We start from the raw sequence: 19291 nt of genomic DNA, 5'->3' as shown, positions 1-19291 counted from the left end.
AATAAAGATTTTTAATAATCAGCTACTCTTAATACATTTTAGATTTACTATGGTAGCTTTTATTTGCTATTAAAAGACCCCAACAACTAAATTGATATGTACCCCATGCTGCATTTTTTTAAATTTGTAATTCCTGTACTTGATGATGAGTTTTTTGATCTGTTTTTGTCCTTGTAAGAATACAGGACTTGCTCTCTGTTTTACTAGCAAAATGAAACATTCTGCAAGGGTTAAAAGGTTATTTTCTTACTTTTTTCGTCATACCAGGTTTGTTTCTCTGAACTAAGGTTTCTGAGGATTTTTACTACTTTAGCATTGTGTAATCTCATAGAAGGAGCATAAGCAGCACGTAGGCCACTTCTTGTGGGCACACAGGCGAGGTGAAAGGACACGGATTGGTGGTGGGAGCCCCTCTTGACCAGCACAGCCCTGCTTGCTGGTGTGAACCCCAGACGTTCGAGATTCGGTACCGAAGGACTAAATCAAACAGGTTTTTAAAACCGTGACCTCTGCTGTATGATGTCCTTTAACCTGGGGACCAGGGAAAGTCTTCATTCTTAGTCCTGAAGAAGGCACGTATCGAAGATCATGTTCTTGGTGCATGTAAGCCATTATCTTAACTGTCTTACTGAGCTGGTTCATGCTGTTGACTTGTTGAAATGTGAAATGTAGTTACTATTGACTTTGTAAATACCTGCCAGAGAAGAAATATAATTATTTTAAATCATTGTAAATAGAGATGTATAAAACTCGACACAATCTGCAATGCAGAAAAAAAATTATATATATATATAAATATATAAAGATGTTAAATAAATATCGTGCTGTTTCTGAACAGAAATGACTATTTTGTGAATTGCTGGTTTTTAAATGTGTGATGGGGGCTGGTGAGGGTTGTTGTGTGAGGGGGAGCGGGCGGGGCCGCGCTCTCCCGGCACGGGGCTCGCGGCGGCTTCGCGTCGCCACAGCGACCCCGGGCACGAGCCCGGGTGCCGCGCGCGTGCCCGCGGCGGAAGTCCCGCCCTGCGGCCGAGGCGGGCTGGGAGCGGGGCTCCGGTTGGCCGTAGCACAGGTCACTCAAGGCACGGCGCCCGGGTTGGCTGCCTCGGGGTGGGCCGCGGGACTACCACTGGCTGGCACGTGAGCCCGGTTCCGCCTCCTGCTGCCGCCGCCTCTGCCGGGGGCGCGGGGAGCGGGCGGGCCCCCGGTCCCGCAGGAGCGGCGCCGTGCGGGGTGAGGTGAGGGGTGAGGCGGCGCCGGTCCGCGCCCCCCCGGCGGCAGCGTCCCCCGGCGGCGGGGCCGCGCCCACGTGACGGGCGCCGCCATGAGCCGGCCTGAGGGGACGCGCGGCAGCCGCCGCTCCCTGCAGGTGAAGTTCGTGCCCGACGAGGACGTCCTCAAGCACATCGCCGACGACACAGGTACGGCCGGCCCAGGGCGCTGGGAGGGGGGTCCTAGCAGCCGCGGCGGCCCCCGGGAAAGGGGCTTTGCAACAGCCGAGCTGGGTGCTGTAGAGTCTCGCAGAAGGACGAGGCCTCCGGAGTCGTTCCGCCCCACTTGACCCCTCCGGGAGTGCCTGTCCCAGCCCGGCACTGGGCAGGCTGCGGGCGGGGCGGGTACGAGCTCTCGGTTCGAGCTCCCCCCAGCAGCGTGCACCGGGTGCCAGGGCAGCGGCACAGGGAGCCAGGAAACTGCTCGGGCCTGACGCGGTTGAACTCTCGCACAGTCAAAGCGGAACGAGGCTCCAGGTGTTATGCCATAGGGGTGTTTTGCAGCAGTTCTGAATGCTTCTACGGTAGTGAACTTTTTCTAGTGGAGATGTTTAAAACAGAGCATTCGATTCAGACTTCACTGCTGGTTCTGCTTTGAGCAGGTCATGCAGACGGTCACCAGAGGGCTCTCAGCCTAAATTCTCCCATGAGTGTCCTGACAGCCTACGGGCAAAGTATTTTTCCAGTTGCTCCTCTTTAGGAAAAATAAGAGTTGATAAGTACCATCCCCTTTCCAGGCAATTTGATACTGTAATGTGTGAAGCACTGTCATTTCTCCCATTTCTCTGAAGCTAGTTTTTGCTGAAATGGGTGTCTTACCCTCATGGGCTGCAGGAGCCAGCATTTGTGGTGGAGGGATGAATGACTATAGGGTCAGCTACTGACCAGCTGTTCTTTTAGCAGGTCATCTCAGCCTTGAATTTGTTTAGTGATTTGCATAACAGGAACCTGGTCTCTAAGTCGGGTGGTTGTGTACTACTGCAATAAAAATAATGAAATAACAGGAGATTAAAGCTTTTATTGCAATTCTAGGAACTAAAGTACGGAAGGACAAGGCTCAGCTGAGTGTCAGTGTGAAGAGATTTGTGAAGAAGCTTGAAAATATTTCTGATAATGAAGTTCAGGAGATCCTGGAAGAGAAGAACTATGTTGCTGCTCTTGGAATATGTGCTCAAGGTATTAGCAGGAAAACCTAACACAGCTCTGACTTCAGGAGATTCTTGCAGTGTTGGAGTTGTACAGTGTTGGTGAAATTGCTTTTGAGGGCTCAATCTGCTCTGTCTGTGCTTGTGGTAACAGATAGAAGAGTAGATTACGATTCTAGAATTTTATTATATTTTTTTGTAACACCTTCAGTATAAAGCCAAATAGTGAAATGTTACATTCCATCTTTCTTGGGTTGGGAATATTATCCGTGCTTTTAAAATAGCTGCAAGTAATATGTCTTTTCACAGATCCAGTGGGAAATGGCTCAAATATCAGTGGTGGTGAAGTTTACTCATTCCAGACTCCCAAACGCTCCAATAAAATGTCAGAGCTGGGTATGTTTTGCTCTTTTTTTCTGTGCAGACTTAGAAGAAACAAACAGAAAGTGGCAGTTCCAGAGAGGGTGGACTGTTTTGGTTCAAATAAGATGCTTGAGCCGGGTTGTCACTCACTTGAAGAATCTTTGCATATCCAGCACTATCTAAACTTCATTAGTGTTTATTTGTCATGCTCATGATACATCCTACAAAGGATGATCTGAGGGAGAGGGGTCATCCTACTGTATCACTATACAGAAACTGGCTTTGGTGCCTCTTAGTTTCTGCTGTGTCTTGGGAAGATTTGTTTCCTATCTTAGACCTCCTTCTGCAGCAGGGTGGATTTCACTGGTGCTCCCTTCTGGAGCTATGACTCAATTAGAAGACTGAGGAAAGTCATACTGTGACAGTCTGTTAGTCTCAGTGTTGTTAAGTGCAATAAGCTGTTGGTCATACGATGGTAGGGACTGTTAGCAGAATATTTCAGATTCACATCAGTCGTTCAACTGCAGCTTGTACCGATCTGATGTGTTTGCTGTATCTGATGATCTGTTATGTCCAGCTGAGCAGTCTTAAAAGACTAAGTGAGCCTGACCAAACCTTGCTCTAATTCAAAGACGTGTAGTCTCCCAGGGAGCAAAACGTGCTCTGCCATTGCATCGGCTATATTTGTAAAATTAATTAATTGATGAGTTCTTCCTTTGAAGATCTTGGTTGAGGTGTACAGCCACCTTTAGCGTTAGAAAAGTCTACAAGTATTTGGTTCCTGAAATAGCTAGGGAATTAATATGTAAAGAGCATTTCAGGTGTATGGCTCAATTTCTGACTAGCCAGAGCTGGAAGTTTTGTACCTGACATGTCCTTCCTTCCCTTCTCCCTGTTTCCTACAGCCTCTGAATTAGCCCAGACACCAGAACGGAATGTGACACCTGATCACTCCAAGTGCCCTGAGAAGATGGGCAAAACCCCTCAAAGCAGCAGTAAGTCCTGTGATGTTTTGGGGAGCTGCAGCTGAGTGAGAATTATGTTTGTCTTTGGGTGATGGATCTATTGCTGTGATATTTAATGACTTCCTCTCTGTTCAGCAGAAATACTTGCACTTGAGGGAGTTATGAGCTGGACCGGTGTGTTAAACACCGATTGGGTAGGACTGTGTGGGTGTTCATGTGTAAATTCACACTTTATTATGTTATATTTAACATCTAGTGCTGCAGAGAGAAATACAGATGGGAGAAGTCAATACTGGTCAACACTGGCAAGAGTGTGTGCATTTGTTCTTGGAAATGGAGTCTGATGTGCTCAGGGAGAGAACATTAGCTCATTTCTCAGCCTACTCCCTCCTGCTGGAGTCTCTTCCTCCTTTCTGGCCTCCCAAAGCTGTGACCAAGAATTAAAAGCTGCCTTCTGTGGTAATATCATTGACTCTTGTGTGAGCTGACACAGACAGGCTGCTGGAGCCACCACAAACTCACAGCCAGAATGCAAAGAGTAAATTTATTTCTAAAATTTTTCTGAAATTATTTCTAAAATTTTTCTGGGCAGAAGGACACGAGTGGAGATAGAGGCACTGAGTGGAGGTGCAGTCACCCTTACATGTGGTTCAGTGCTAGAACCAGCCTGCTGATCTATCAGTGATTTTTTACATGTGTGGTTTATTCCCATGCTGTGATCTTCATTGTGTTCTGATCTGTCTGTTAGGGTGCCTCCAAGCCTACCAAGCACCCACGTTATCTATACACAGATGTTCTACTTTCCAAAGCATACACAGAATAAACAGCAATAGGTGTGGTGTATCTGTTTTTCTGCATTGCTGTTTGAGTCTTTGCTATCCCAGATGCATGGTCACTTGAGTGTATTTACAGTTCTCCCTGCCAGTCTTCCACTTCTAACCTATTCCTCCCAGCAACTCTTTTTGTTTTCTCCTTGCCTACCTGTGAGGAAGTAGAGGCTTCCCTCCTAGGATTAACTATCCAGGGAGCTGATATTCTGGTGCAGTGTACCTTTGAACAGTGAATGCCTGTTTTTCTAATGGACCGTCTTGTGCCCATTGTTGAAAATTTGTAGCAGTCTGTACAATACTGTTTCTTCCTTTTCAGAACGTTCAAGCTCGAACAAAGTACAGCAGAGGGTGAGTAATGACTTTACATTGGTTGGATTTTGTGTTTGGGTTTCTTCCCCACTTGTGCTGGCCAATTACTACAGTTCTGGAAAGGAAGGACCTTGAAAAGTGTAATCCACAATAGAGATGTCTCTTCTATTCTAACCAGACAGGAGTAACTCAAGTGAGAACCATTAATCAGGACTATGGGGTTTGGAGTCAGTTGGCAAATAGTAGGTTTGACAGCTTAATTATCATGGGTGGAAACTATTTGCTTGCATCACACAAGTGAGGATGCTAGACAATCCCTTAATACACAGTTAAACAGCTTTCCAGTTTCTCACTAAGGGAAGAAACAGCCCTAATTGTCAGAAATGCTGTTAGAACATGTGAATGTTCAGAACTGTGATGCTATTCAGTTTCTTACTTACCATTAGTTCATAAAGAATAAATTAGGGTAATGGGTGGATGTAGATTGCTTTTATTTTGTGATGCTACAGAGAGATACAGTCCAGAACCGCCAGTTGTGGTGGCTCTGGAGTGGCTTTCTAAAATGGTGCAGCATCATAGCAGAAATGTGTGCACAGCTTTTCTGGTATGAGGTTCCAGGATGAGATACACCTGAAAAAGACATGCTGTTTGGGGATGCCGTATTCACTGCTTGATGATTTCACATCCACTTTGTTAGGATCAACAAAAAGATTTCCTAAGTATTGCAGACTTGATCCAGTGTCTGAGTCAGGCATGTGCTTTACATATATGTATGGAAGATGTGCCACTACAACTTGGTAAGGCCAGGCAGCTTGGATTCCTTTGCTGTACTTCTGGGGTTAGGATGCTGAGTGGCCTTCTGTCATTCTGGTAGTTGTTTTCATAGAGGACTTCCAGATGACTTTGAGTAGACAGCCTGATATGGAATGTGGCTAATGTGGGGACTGAAGCATTTCCAGTTTGTCGTTGCTTTGGTTTGACTGTTCCTGAGGGGCCAAGATTGGTTGGAATCTCCTTGGCTGGAGATTTCACAGTTTTCTACTCTTTATCTTGAGCTGAAAGAATTAAGCCCCTTTTGGAACTTGATCCTGTCTCCCTCTGAATGGGAAAACAAGAATTCTCCATACTTAACTTCCTCTTCTTTTCCAGTTTCACATGGGCTGAAACAGTTTGGAAATGTAACCCGTCTTTGCTTGGCAGAGGGCTGTTTAGAGAAGGTAGATGTTTCTTCTAATGCATGTTTTTTATTTGCTGTTCCAGAATGAAAAGAAAGAATTTGTGTCCACCACACCTTACAGACTCAGAAAGAGACTAGCAGGTAAAGATCAGCCATTGCAGTCAGCTGCCACTGTCAGTGAGGCACTGTGTTCAAGGGAGAGTGTTTTCCTGTTGAGCTTCTGTCTGTGGTAGCAGTGTGACTGAAACAACCTGATTCATCCTGCAGAGAGTGTAGAAATGTCCTTAAGGAAGTCTGTGTAGACCTTTCCCCTACAACTAATTTCTGCTAAGGTGATGGGTGGAAGGGTTAGAAGCACCAAGTTACTGAACTTCAGTAACATGATCAAAAGAGACAGAACTTCCAGTAATCTTACCTATGCTGACATTTAGTGTGGCCCAATTGCCTGAACTGAACCAGGCATAAAATTTTTTGATGATGGCTGGGACATCCATGTCAAAGTATTTCCAATAACTGGTTGGCTAAACCAGAATGAATGCAGAGGAGAGTTGAGTACATGGTGTTTCATCTTCTTCATCTTTTGTGTTGAGAGACCAAGACTGAGCCAGATTTCATCTGTACTCTTCAATCAGTGCTGCTAACAGAGGTATTTTGCAACAACTTTTTTGAAGAATGTGACATAGAAGATACTCAGCCTGGATGATTGGCATTTGGGAAAACTGACATAGAGATACTAAGAGAAATAGGGAATTCCATTGTCCATTTTTAGTCTCTTTATGGTGCAATGATATTTCTTGGTTGGTATCAAGGAGGAAGCTTTACTTAACACTTTACTTTGTGATCCTAGAACTGCAGAAGAAATGGCCATTTGTGTTTGCATTCTCTTAAGCATTGATTTTACCTTTCTGTGAAATGTAATTAGGATTCATGTGCTTGTAAAGCATCTTGCAGAGAATGTGTGTGAGATGGTGCAAAATGAGTTCCGTGTCAGATGTCCTTCCTAGCTTTTAACCTTAAAATTTATTCTCTAGCTCCAGATCCCTATTTAGAAAGTGAGAGTGAGTATTCTGCTTCCTGCTCGGAGGAGGAGGATGAGGAAGAACAAAAAGAAGTCAGCATTGTTTTATCAGATCAAAAGACTCCAGCAAAAACTAAGGCTGCATCTACACCTCCTCCCAGAAACAGCCTAGCCAAAAAAATTAAGGAGCAAAAGATGGTGAGTTTGCAAAAATATACCCCTGAGCTAGCAAACATGAAGGAATGTATAGTGACAATAAGTTGTTAGTCACCACACCTGACCATGGGGAAGAACTGCTAAACTCATTTTAGATCAAACCAGCTGGGCTGGCTTTTGTTGTACTTCTGAGTAATCCCTGTTGGACAGGCACCGTGTGAACCTGTGTGCTAATCTAGTTGGCATCATTAGCAGCTTCAGAAGGAGAAGTCTAAGAAGGAGCAGGAGACCTTATATTGAGACAGGATGAAGAAATTGATTCCTGTAGTACCAGAAGGAGCACACATTACTGTTCTGGCTTGGTGTTCTGCTTAGTTGTCTTACTTCATACCAGCACCAGGGATCCCTACACCAATTATGAATTACTGTTATGTTACCTCTCTCAGGATCTCTTTTCTGGCTCCCTCTTCAGGGAAGAATCATCTGGCTAGGTTAGCTTTGGCAGAGTGCTGCTATAGAAGCCATTTTTACAAATATTTTCTGTCTTTTTATATTATATTATATATAACCCTTGCTCTGTTTCTCATTGGCCATCCTGGGGAGAGGGGTGACTTGATAGCAGGAGGAGTGTTGCTGATCTTGCTGTCCTTTTATAGGGCATCCTGGTGGAGGAATACTTTGAAGCTCACAGTAGTTCCAAAGTGCTCACTTCAGACCGAACACTGCAGAAGTTGCGGAAAAGAAGATTGGATCAGGTAAAATTCATAGTGAGTCACAGAACTGAGGGGTTTTGATATGATAGATAGGGAACTCTGTGATAGAGAGTTCTCTCATCAAAATTTCTGATGTTGCTATTTTCACTTTGTTTCTACTGATTACATGGTCAGTGGTAATGCTGATTTAGGTAGCAATTTAAGCAGTATATTTTCTACTGCTGCTCTGAGCAGTGACAGTGCCCATTTGTTTGAACCTGAGACAGTAGGGAAAATGTAGAGAGAAGGCACTGTCAGGTGAGCTCACAGCTGAAAGGTGCAGTTACCAGAAAAGGTGAAGGTTTGCTTTTAGGGGAGGAGAAGAAGGAGAAGCAGAATTGTAGAGACTTACTTTAAAACACCATTTTTGTCAATGAAATGGTAAGGGGGAATTATAAACTGTCTTGACTATTTGTGTGTAGAGGAATTCAAGAGAGCTGATTTCATCTGAACATTACTGGGTCAAACCACTTGCAGAACTGGAACAGCTCTAAATGTTGTCATTTAGTTTGTTAGATGTACTTTGTTCCCTTGCAGTTTCTAGGAGACAGGAATAATGTGATGGTGGTGACTGAATTACTTTATTTTTCTCCCCATGTCACTTTCACAAGACAGTTCAAATCAAGCAGTTGTACCCTACAAGGTCAAGTCTCAAGGAACAGTGTAGAATACCTGGAGCTCTTTTGTCTGTGACTGCTTTTTGTATCCATTTGTGTTTGAAAGAAGGCATATATGCAGCCTGCTTGATGCCTCCTGTTGTCTGAAATTGCTGCCCAGAGTAACATCTGGATTCTTAACAAGTTCTTTCATAACAGCTGTGGAAGGAAATCAAGGCTTAAAGTATTAAATCTACTGCTGGCTTCAAAGTAGCTGAAGGTTTAGCAGTTCTGTCTCTCAGTACTTTGTCTGATACATTGCAGCTGCCTTTCCAGTGTGAACTGTCTTCTACTGTGAGGGAGTGGGAAGCAAAGCTGTTAAAATTGAAGGGAGAGGCCAGTGTAGATTTGATGCTGACTATCATGCTACTGTGCTGTCTAAACGTCAGCATCACAGCATATCTTCAAAGCTGAATGAATCCTTTGATTCTTGATGGTTTTCTACATTGAACTATCAGCTGCAAATTATATCCTTTAGCTGTAATTTTTTTTTAAGATAGCGGGCATTTTGAGCTTTCTCTTGTAGTGACAAGCACCTAAACCCTTGCTAAGGATGCTGATTGGAACCTTTGTTCCCATGAGCAGGGATGTGATGTTGTATCTCATTGGTACATTGCTTGGTGCTGTGTAAGCTCTATGGTATCCATTTTTCTTGTAGTAGTTTTCCCATACTTGGCAGGAAGAGAAAAATACACAGTGGTCATCTGTTCTAGTCCTAGTCTAACTGCCATTTACCATACTAAGTTTACTTAATATCTGCTTTATATATGCAGTAGCAAAACTTAGTGGGGTCTTCATGGGAAGGAAAAAGAAAATAACCACAAACTGAGTGCACTGACAATGAAAACTATTCTCTCTAGATAGGGAGCATGCTAGAGGGTGTTTTAAGGACTCCAGGTATATCTCTGGCTTTTTCTCAGCTTTGAATGACTGTCATCTCTTTCTCAACACAGCAAACACTGCATGAGCTTTTGAAAAATGCTCCCGTTGCCTATGCTGCTGAAATTAGAGACCTTAACAAGCAACATGAATCCTTGTTTTCCAAGTGGATGCTGCAATTACAGTAAGTATCCAAGGAGAATCACTGAAGAAGTTTAGTTAAAAGACACTGTCAGTAACATCCTGTGGAGCAAATTTTGTTCTTTGATTGCTTAAATTTAAAAGTAGGTGACATTAATTCAGTCCTTCCTGTAGACCAAATCATATCTGATTAATTCCTTGAACTGAATGTCTGAAGTGCAGTGAAGTTGCATTCTACCTGGTTAGTTTGCCTATGCCTCTCTAAACCAAGCTAGAAGGCATTCACAAACAGGGAACATGAATAGTGAGAGAACAAGAAAAATGAATGATGAGAAAAGTGCTCTTTGTGAGGAATCACTTTGTTTACAGTGAGTTAGTGGTGAGTAGCCCACCCTCACCATCTTCAATCTGGCTATCTCCAGTGGTGTAGTGGTTAACTTCCAGTGCCCGTGGTACCTGATGATCTGGGCATGAAGAAACCCTAATGCTTTTGGAAAAACTGGCAATACAAATTTTATTTGGCTTTGTATGTATCTTCATGGGAAGGAGAAGGGTGAACATTCAGGAAAGCAAATGGAACTATAGAGACCCTGTGAGATTCTGAAGCACCTTATAGAAGGCAGACGACCAGCACCTCTGAGGCTGGAGCCAGTACTGGTGATGAGAAAACCCTTTGGAAGCAAAGCTTCCTTTTGCAAGGGAGTATAAGGAAATTTGTGGTCCATGTGGAGGGACAGAGCATATGAAGAAGACATCAGCTTTGAAAGTTGGAGAGTTGCCAGAGGAGGACTTCTCTGTTACTTGATGATCTGGGCAAGTGGTTAGAGATGTATGTGGCAGGGCAGAAGAAACAAATCCCTTGATGACAATGAAGGCAGTGATAGCTGTTGAGCACCTTACCTTGCCCAGTGCTACTTGAGTAACCTGATACTCTTAATTCTGATCGAGATAATGCTTTTCCTGCTTCTCAAACCTAAACAAAGCTTTGTATTCCTGTGATGACCCACGCCTGAAACTAAAAAGTGCTTAAGATTCAAAAATGCTCATTGGTCCAAAGGAATGACAGAACTCAGAGGGTCCACAAACAGTCACAGAGGTTTTTTAGTAAATCACACACTTGGCATGGAAATTGGTGTGTTAGTCCCTGGCCTACTGAATAGGCACACGGCACTGGGTTGGATAAAGGGGCAAGGTGAAGGGAAAAGAGAAACTAAAGAGCTTAATTTTAAAAAGGAGAGATGAATTAAAAAGCAAAAAAGAGATCACCAGCCCTCGCTTCAGCATTGAACCAGCTGAGGGAATGTCATCTTGGATTCAGTATTGATCTAGGTCATAAGTTATGATCTCATCAGCTGTGTTCAGCTGATGAGATATCCAGGGTCTGGGGGGCATCACCTAAGCATGTGCAGGGGGAGTTCCCTTCTTATGGACGGGTGTCTGTGCCCCAAAGACAGGTTTGTCTCTTTCTATGCTAATTAGTTATCATGCACAGTTTGTTCTTTTAGGCCTTTCTGGAAAAGGGTCTGAGGGCTTTGGTAGTCACAGTCCCACCTTACAGTCCATGTCCACTTCCTGGCAATCATTCCTGTGCTTGCACTGTACTTTGTTGTTGTTCTTTCTCATGGAAAGGTTTTGCGCTATCTCCACCTGGGCCCCCTTCTCCATCTAAAATTTGTTTTTTAGAGTGAGTACCAGTAGTCCTTGGTACCAATTATTCTTGTCTATTACTACTTGGTTGGCTTCACAGCCACCTCGTTATTGATGTTTGAGACATGCTATCAGTCAATTACCTTCTGGGAATTGAGAGCTAAAAAAGATCTCACTCTGGACCACCATTTGCAGTGTTGCTAGAGTGTGGGCTGTAGTATGCAGCAGCTCTCCATAATGGAGAGCTCAAAGGGTCTCACTTTAGACTACTTTTATAGGGACACAAGACAGTGGGCTTCAATCAGAGTGATTTTTTCATCCTGGCCTCAATTTGAGTCAGTAACTTTCTCTGAAGGTTCAGCAGCAGAAATACTATTCCACTTGTATTGTTATTCAGACAAGAAAAATGAGTTTCCAAGGCTGCTCATTAAAAAATGGGTGCTCATTGGACAATATTAGTTCCTGGGAACAGACAGTGTTTGTTAAGCTGGAGAGGAGTTTAGTCAAGGTGCAGTTCATCAAGGCTGAGGCCTAATGAGCATTTCCTATATCACAGTGCAGCCTGAGAGATTGTGAGGGATGGGACCCAGCTTTTCTGGGTCTTTACAATTCCATGCCATGCTGTCTTTATGCTTTCCTGCCTCTTTTTCCGTGGAACAATTGGGATAAGAAATATATATGAGTATAGAGTAATTTTGCTTTGAAATTATGCCTGAGGATCAGAGTGGAAAACTAGTATGAAGGTTTGCTTTTTTGTCTTGTAATTACTGTGACCTGTAGTAAACATTTAATGTAATTACTGGTGAGGGGATGCATGTGAATGTTGATTACCATTTCTTACCTGAAGTTGTAGAGCTAGTATTCTCCTCTTAGTCAATGGCATTTTCTTCTATCAATGTTTTGCTAAGTTTGTGAGCCTCTAGGCTGCTAAAATGATTCTTTTGCTAGGATGCACATGCCACGTTTCAGATTCCTTGTAGCTAACCTTATTTATCAGCTGTTAGCTGGTAAGCCTGGAGTTGACAAAATGTGAAGTTTTTAAAACCAAGATTGCAAAGGATCATTTTGCTTAATGAATGTATGGACTTAAAACCAGACTTGCACTTTTTGATCCGATGTATTTGCTCACTTTTCTGCAGCTTGGGTTTCAATATTGTGCTTTATGGACTGGGCTCAAAGCGTGATCTGTTGGAGAAGTTTCGAACCTCTCTGCTCCAGGATTCTGTTCACCTGGTGGTTAATGGATACTTCCCCAGCATCACTGTGAGATCCGTAAGTGTGGGAAAAGCTTGTGGGTTTATGCAATCATCATGTGTTACAGATACCTCTAGAGTCTTTTAGTGTAAAATATTAAGGAAACCTACTGCACCCTATAGCAACAAATTCTGAATGAAGAGCAGTTCTTCTCCTAATACTTTGAAGAAATTATCGCATACATTTTCCAAGGAATTGCAGTAATTTCTGTTATTAATAGATATTCATCACTCTAAAGCCTTGTTTTATGTCACTGTTTTGAAAAGGGGTATAATTTTTTTCATTATATTTGCTGGTTTAGGGATTTTATTGTAATAATCAGCTTATCTCTCACAAGGCAGCCAAGGCCTCAGTTTCAGATTTTCTGCACTTCAGTGTCAGAGCCCTTCATAAGAAACTCCTGTTTTCTTTTTCAGATTCTTAACTCCATCACAGAGGAGGTATTGGACCATATAGGGACCTTCCGCAGCCCCCTTGACCAACTTGAATTCATTACCAAAAGGTTTAAAGAAGGTAAAATGCCTAACCTTATGCATAAAAAAATCTACTTGCTGTTAAGAGAGCCTGGACGTTTTCTTCCCTTACAATTTTTATACAGGCAGTTACAGTTTCTTAGTGCATTGTTGCTAGTATTTCTTGTTTGTAATTTATGCAACTTATATGAAAACATGCATGCACCAGGAGTATATGTGTAACAGCTCCATGTAAGCTGTTACTTCAGTCAGTGTTTTACAGCAGGACATCAGTGTCAAACAAGCAGGTTAGAATTGGTTGCCTCACAAAATGCTTGCTGAATTATTTCTGAATGTCTTAGTGCTTGTATATTCTACACAAATTGCCATGGAATCTTAATTGTGCATGGCATTGGTGTTTCAGCGTTTACATTCTGTTTTTCATCGTTGCCTTACGAGTATTTCTGGTGGGACTAAGTGAAAAAGGCAGGGTAACAGCAGTTCCCACCCGAATGTATGTAAGTCAGTCCTACTGTACACTATAGCTGATCTGACTGGTTTCCATTTTCAGATAAGTATGGATGGATTTGCACACAAACTGGTTATGGTTCTAAAATTGTTTCTGGACTCAGGAAATGGTTGTTCTCTTGGATAAGTACAGCAGAAGGAAGCTAGCTGGAAATTTTAACATCTACCATTTGCATCATCTGAGCTAGATCTCTTAACGTTTTTTCAGAACTTATTAAAATTTTCAATGAAGTTATGATGCTTTGGATCCAACCTTGAATAGAAAATGCATTTTTATTGTGAGGAGGAGCTTAAAGATCCTAGTCATGTAAATCAAGAGCAGCTGAATAAACTGTATTTAGACTTCCATTCTAAAATATATTTCAATGATCTTCAGTTGCAAAAGAAACACAGCTAAAAATGGCAATTCCTTTTAAAGCTGTGAGCAAGTGGAAAGTGAATTATAACAGAAAAGCTTAAACTGAAAAAAAGCAACCATGTAGGTATGATGACAGTGAACTGAGAAAAACCCTTCTGGTGCTCAGAAACACCCAGTATTGGTTCAAACTAAGCTCTATAAGGAAAGTGATACTGCTTGTGTGCAGTTTCTTTGATTGGTTCCTGCTGTTTTTTCTGACCTTGCAGATTCATCTTTAGAGCTCTATGTCCTCATTCATAACCTGGACAGCCAGATGTTGAGAGGAGAAAGAAGTCAGCAGATCCTTGCACAGTTATCCTCCCTGCCTAACATTTACCTCATTGCCTCTATCGATCACATCAATGCTCCTCTCAGTGAGTTCCACGGTGCCTGACCCAGCCAAGAGAAGGATCTGTGTTCTGCTTTGGGGCTGCTAAGCATAAGTTCATAAGTTAATGCATTGTTCACCATGTGTTACTATTACTTAGTATGTATTACTGTTGATGTGTAGAACAGATCTGTTGATGTATGTATTGATTGGGAGTGTGGCTGTGCTGAACCAAAACTGTATAAAGATATTAGAAACACCACTAAACATAATATACAGACTCCAGGCTTTTGGCACCATTTGATTTTAGGAACATACTGAACTGGAAATTGGATGTTATGTCTATCTAAACAATTCTCTTTTATTAGTCAGTGCTGTAGGCAGAATGGGAGCTTCAGATAAAGTTTATTAGAGAAGCCCTCCTGTTGAGCTAGGAGGTGCAGAAAGAATCCCCTTCCTTTCTAAACTCCTTCTCAGACAGGATCTAGGTGTGGCTGGACCCAGTCTTAGCCCCAGACTTAGCTGATGGTTTATGTTAAAGGATTATATAGGTATAATTGAACTTTTGTCTCACAAAATTAAGGATGACAAAGCAAGTATACTTAAATAAATTACTTGCTTGTATTGATTACGATTATGATTAGACTAAAAGATCCGAATCAGAATTATTTACTACACAGAACAAGTAGCTATAACTATTAGTATAGTTCACTCTTTTAAAGCAATATTGAAGCAGTTATATTAAAGCTAGCAAAAACAGTACAAGTAGAGATTGATGTTACTTACCCATACCAACAACCATGGGCAGACCTCTTCAGCTCAGCCTGGAGGAGTGACCTTGAGGGGCATCCCCACTCTAGGGGAGGAATCACCACACACTCTGAGAAGGGTCTTGTTTCAGCTATTTTACCCCCTCTCTAGGCAGAGCTTCCAGCTACAGCCACAAATTGCTTGCATACTCCTTACTCTGGAAGGATTTACAATGTATCTATGGAAAAGTAATGGCTGCAAATGTTTTGTTGCAGAGAGTTTATCTTACTGGAACTGCAGTTATGAGGGTGTATGTAATGTGAATTTCACAAGCATATAGTTTCCTCAATCCTACAGCAAAACTATGTGCATTTTAATATTACTTATTTAACACATTAGAAAACATAAATCTCCCAGTTTTGTCTGCTCTTTTTTTTCTCTCTGTCTAGTGTGGGATCAGGCAAAGCTGAGCCTCTATAATTGGCTTTGGTATGAAACAACCACATTTAATCCTTATGTGGAAGAAACATCTTATGAGAACTCGCTGTTAGTACAACAGTCTGGATCTTTGGCTTTGAGCTCCCTAATGCATGTCCTGCATAGCCTCACTCTCAATGCCAGGTAAGACACTGTAACACTTCATAGTAGCACCTGCCTGTCGCTGGTGGTTGGGGCCTCCGTGGTACCCCAAAACTGCCTAAGCGGTTCTAGGCGACAGGGAATGTTTCCAAGCCTTGCCCACATAGAATCTGGCTTGCAAAGTGCCCCCAAAGCCAGCAGAGATAAGAGATCAGAATATAAAGATAGGAATTATTCCACAGCTTAATTCTATGAAGGGATCCAGTCTAACATATTCAGCTGGGTGGGGTTTCTAAGGGGTTCTTTATATGTTTCGGGGTTTTACATTTTGCACCAATTACCAAGGGAATTCTAAAACTAACCAATGTACAAAGGACTTTAGGTGAGAAATTAACCAGTAGTACAAGAGGAAAATGAACCACTAATATTACAGAAAGATAACACAGGGGTCTGTAAAGGGGGGCAAAATACTTCTTGGTATTCGTCACTCTAAGCAAGCAATTTCATATCTTTAAGGTATCGTCTTCCATTGAGGCCTCAGTGAGGGTTTCTGCTTCAGAAATGGTTTCTGCTCCCTCCACACCTGCGAAGGACCCAGTCCTTACAATCTTTATTTTCTGATAGTAGTGTTCTAGACGAAGATGGTAGAACCTAGGTTCCAGTTGATTGATTACTTTAAATGAGCAGCATTTGGGTAGCAAATCCTGTCCAGTGATGAGATTCACAACTAGCTCTTTGTGCATAAGGCAAAATTAGTTAATAATTTCTAATAGTGGGAGTTTTGGGCTATTTAAATTATTATTATTATTTTGAGTTTCCCCTTTGCTCCTTTCACTTAGAGGGATATTCAAACTGCTTGCTCAGCACCAGTTGGAGAAAAAGGACAACCCATCTTATCCAGGTAAGTACCCACCTTTTTTTCATCTATTTGAGGTGTTGTTCACAGCAGCCCTGGATTTTGGTATGCAGGTTACATCTCCAGCAACAGGAGTGCTGGAACAGTTGGCTCCGTGAGGCTCACTGTCTTTCCAGTGGCTCTGTGTCTGACTCAGACAGGAAATCAATAGACTGGCTGGTTCTGAAGGGCCACCTCTTGCATACTTAGACATGACATAGACTGTTGGGGGAGGGTGGGGGGGCTGTGAAGTAAAAAAAAATTTAAATGAAGACTGAATTCGTGTAACTTGAACTGAAATGTCCTATATAAATGACTTCTGACGTGCCCCTGCTTTCTAGGATACATGTGGAATATTCTGTCACTGTCTATAATAGGTGTTGCAGTGGATATGAATAACTTTTTAATGGTAGTGAAAGCAAGATAGAGGACTTGGAAATTAAGAGAGATTAATGATTGTAGAAAGTGCATTTAAAGTGCTGTTAAAATTCCATTAGGCAGCAGGGTGACTGGAATGTTAATTCAGCTGTTTTCCATTAATTACTGAAGTATTACCTTGGCTGTATACCTGCACAAGGTGATGTTACTGTAGCCACTCCGGTCTATGCCAAAGCAAGACTTGCAGATGGACAGTATGTGATATGAGACCTGGAAAAATCTGACAATCTTACTACTTCAGTTTCTTGTTCTTTCCTTTTTCTATCTCCAGGGCTGTCTTTCCAAGACTTTTACCAGCAGTGTCGGGAGGCTTTCCTTGTGAACAGTGACTTGACACTCAGGGCACAGCTGACAGAATTCAGGGATCACAAGCTCATCCGGACCAAGCGGGTGAGTCCAGAGAATTCTACTCAGCCACTTTGAATAAAAAAGATGCTTACTTGGCTGTATTGTTTTAAGCACCTAGGAACTGACAAGGGGCTGAAATTCTGTAATTGCAGCTCTTTTCCATGCCTTCAATATGCCAGCACCCTTTACATGGATGGGATTTAGAGGGCTGTAGAACCACAGTATGCTTTGGTTATTCAGCAACCTACATGTCTTCTTTTTGAAGACTGTGAGAAGTAGCAGACTATGGAGCCTGCCAGTCTGCTTCTGATAGTATTACCTGTATTTCCATAAGAATGCAGACTTGTCATAATAATGAGGCAATATAGCAGTACAAGATACAGGAGCACGGTGTTAAGGAGCATTGTAGTGTCAGACAAGCAAAACCCACCAGGAGATTTCTCATTTAGTGACTTTTCTCAGTATTCGTGCGTTTCCTGTATTACTCCAGTGAAATATTTCAGGTTTTCAGTAATGTAGTTGTTCAGAATGCTGTCCAGCTCTAATCCAGACTGCAGATAAATGCTAGCATTGCAGTGCTGTCTAGTGGCTTGCCTGGCACTGTACACTGGTGTTAACAATGTCTATGCATGTCTGTTCTCAGGGAGCTGATGGTGTGGAATACTTATTAATTCCTGTCGATGACAGTACCTTGACCGACTTCTTAGAGAAAGAGGATGAAGATGTGTGATGTCTCTGTGTCCTCAGTGTCTACAGCAATTGCTCTCAATAGCTGCTGGAGAGGGGCCCATGCTCAGATCTCTCTTTCTTCAACCTCACAGCTGCTGCACTGATAAGTAATAATTCTAATGAATTTTGCTCATTGTTCAACTACCTCAGGTAGTTTGGAATGATGACTTCTGTAAGCAAGGCCTCTCTTGCGCTCTAGTTGGATTTGTCTGCTTTGTCTCTTAGCTCAGACAATGCCTTCTTCCTGTCTGTGCAGCCAACCTCACACCAGAAAAACAAACTCGGTGAGATTGTGCCTTCTGCGCTCTACCTCAGTAGACATGAGGGTTTTATTGGAGCAATTTACTTGGGAAGTGCAAATCACAAGATGGTCAAGAGCTTTAGTTTGTACTAGTGGTGCAACTTTTCTCAATTGAGTGCTATCCAGTACTCCTCTACTATTTAGACAAAACTAGCTTTCAGTGTATGAAAACAAGATTTATCATGCGACAAGACCTGCCTTGACTGCATGAGGAAAAGAGAATACTAGTGGATTTGGGATGCTGCAGGTAACTTAGTAAATTCTGGCAATAAAACTGAAGGACTTGTCTCAAACCCACATCCTTTTACAAGATTTAGATAATCGAAGTTATGATGGACTCATGTCATTGCCTGCTAGTTTCCAAGGTGCAATCCAGGAATATGAAGAGGCTACGAAGCTTTTTTGTTTATTTTTTTAAAGCTTGATTGTATATTTATATTTTTTACATCAGGAGTGTCCACTGATCCTGAAGGAGGCCTTAAATGCCACTTAAAAGCTCTCCCTTTTTTTAAGCTCATAGAGGTTGAGAGACTGCTGAAGTTTGACATCTTTTCTTCAATTCTTTTTTTCTCAGTTATGTGGGAGGAAGCTCTGTAGTTCCATCATCTATAGTCTGCCAGCCAGACTTCAGGGACTCCGTATGCCTAATATTTGCTAGCTGTGTTACAGCTCAGTGTTGTAATAGTTCAAATCAATCGAAATAAAGTACTTTATTAATTTTCATTAGCTTATCTTGTCTTTCACAATCTTTTTATGTTACAGGAAGATAGAGATCCTTGTGGCAGTTGTGCAAAAGCTTCATTTTCATTATGTCAAATATCTGCGCTGAAGATTTCAAACTACCAAGCAGAAATATTTTATATCGCTTCTTACATCAAAATCAAGAATCGTTTTCCTGCCTTTTAATACCAGTATATAGCTTTTGAAGAGAACCAAAACATCCCATGGAGTAATGGTTACCTTATCTGCCCCTCTCTGACAGA

At 42.2% G+C, this 19291-nt stretch overlaps 1 protein-coding gene across 1 annotated transcript; it reads left to right on the top strand.

Annotated features, from left to right (window-relative positions):
- The first annotated feature begins 1302 nt into the window (after window positions 1-1302).
- On the top strand, window positions 1303-19034 carry ORC2 (origin recognition complex subunit 2). Its single transcript, XM_014879384.2, has 16 exons — window positions 1303-1421; window positions 2304-2447; window positions 2726-2812; window positions 3685-3774; window positions 4891-4922; window positions 6144-6201; window positions 7092-7276; window positions 7891-7989; window positions 9596-9705; window positions 12449-12581; window positions 12980-13076; window positions 14168-14314; window positions 15468-15639; window positions 16437-16498; window positions 17202-17320; window positions 17922-19034. Exons 1-16 carry the CDS (start codon window positions 1325-1327, stop codon window positions 18006-18008), a joined length of 1719 nt encoding a protein of 572 aa, XP_014734870.2. The 5' UTR covers window positions 1303-1324; the 3' UTR covers window positions 18009-19034.
- Window positions 19035-19291: the final 257 nt, after the last annotated feature.

This window comes from Sturnus vulgaris, chromosome 7 (assembly GCF_052056855.1).
Source record: "Sturnus vulgaris isolate bStuVul1 chromosome 7, bStuVul1.hap1, whole genome shotgun sequence".
Lineage (NCBI taxonomy): Eukaryota > Metazoa > Chordata > Aves > Passeriformes > Sturnidae > Sturnus > Sturnus vulgaris.
Note: the sequence above shows the minus strand (reverse complement) of the source record. Positions and strands in the feature narration are given on the sequence as shown.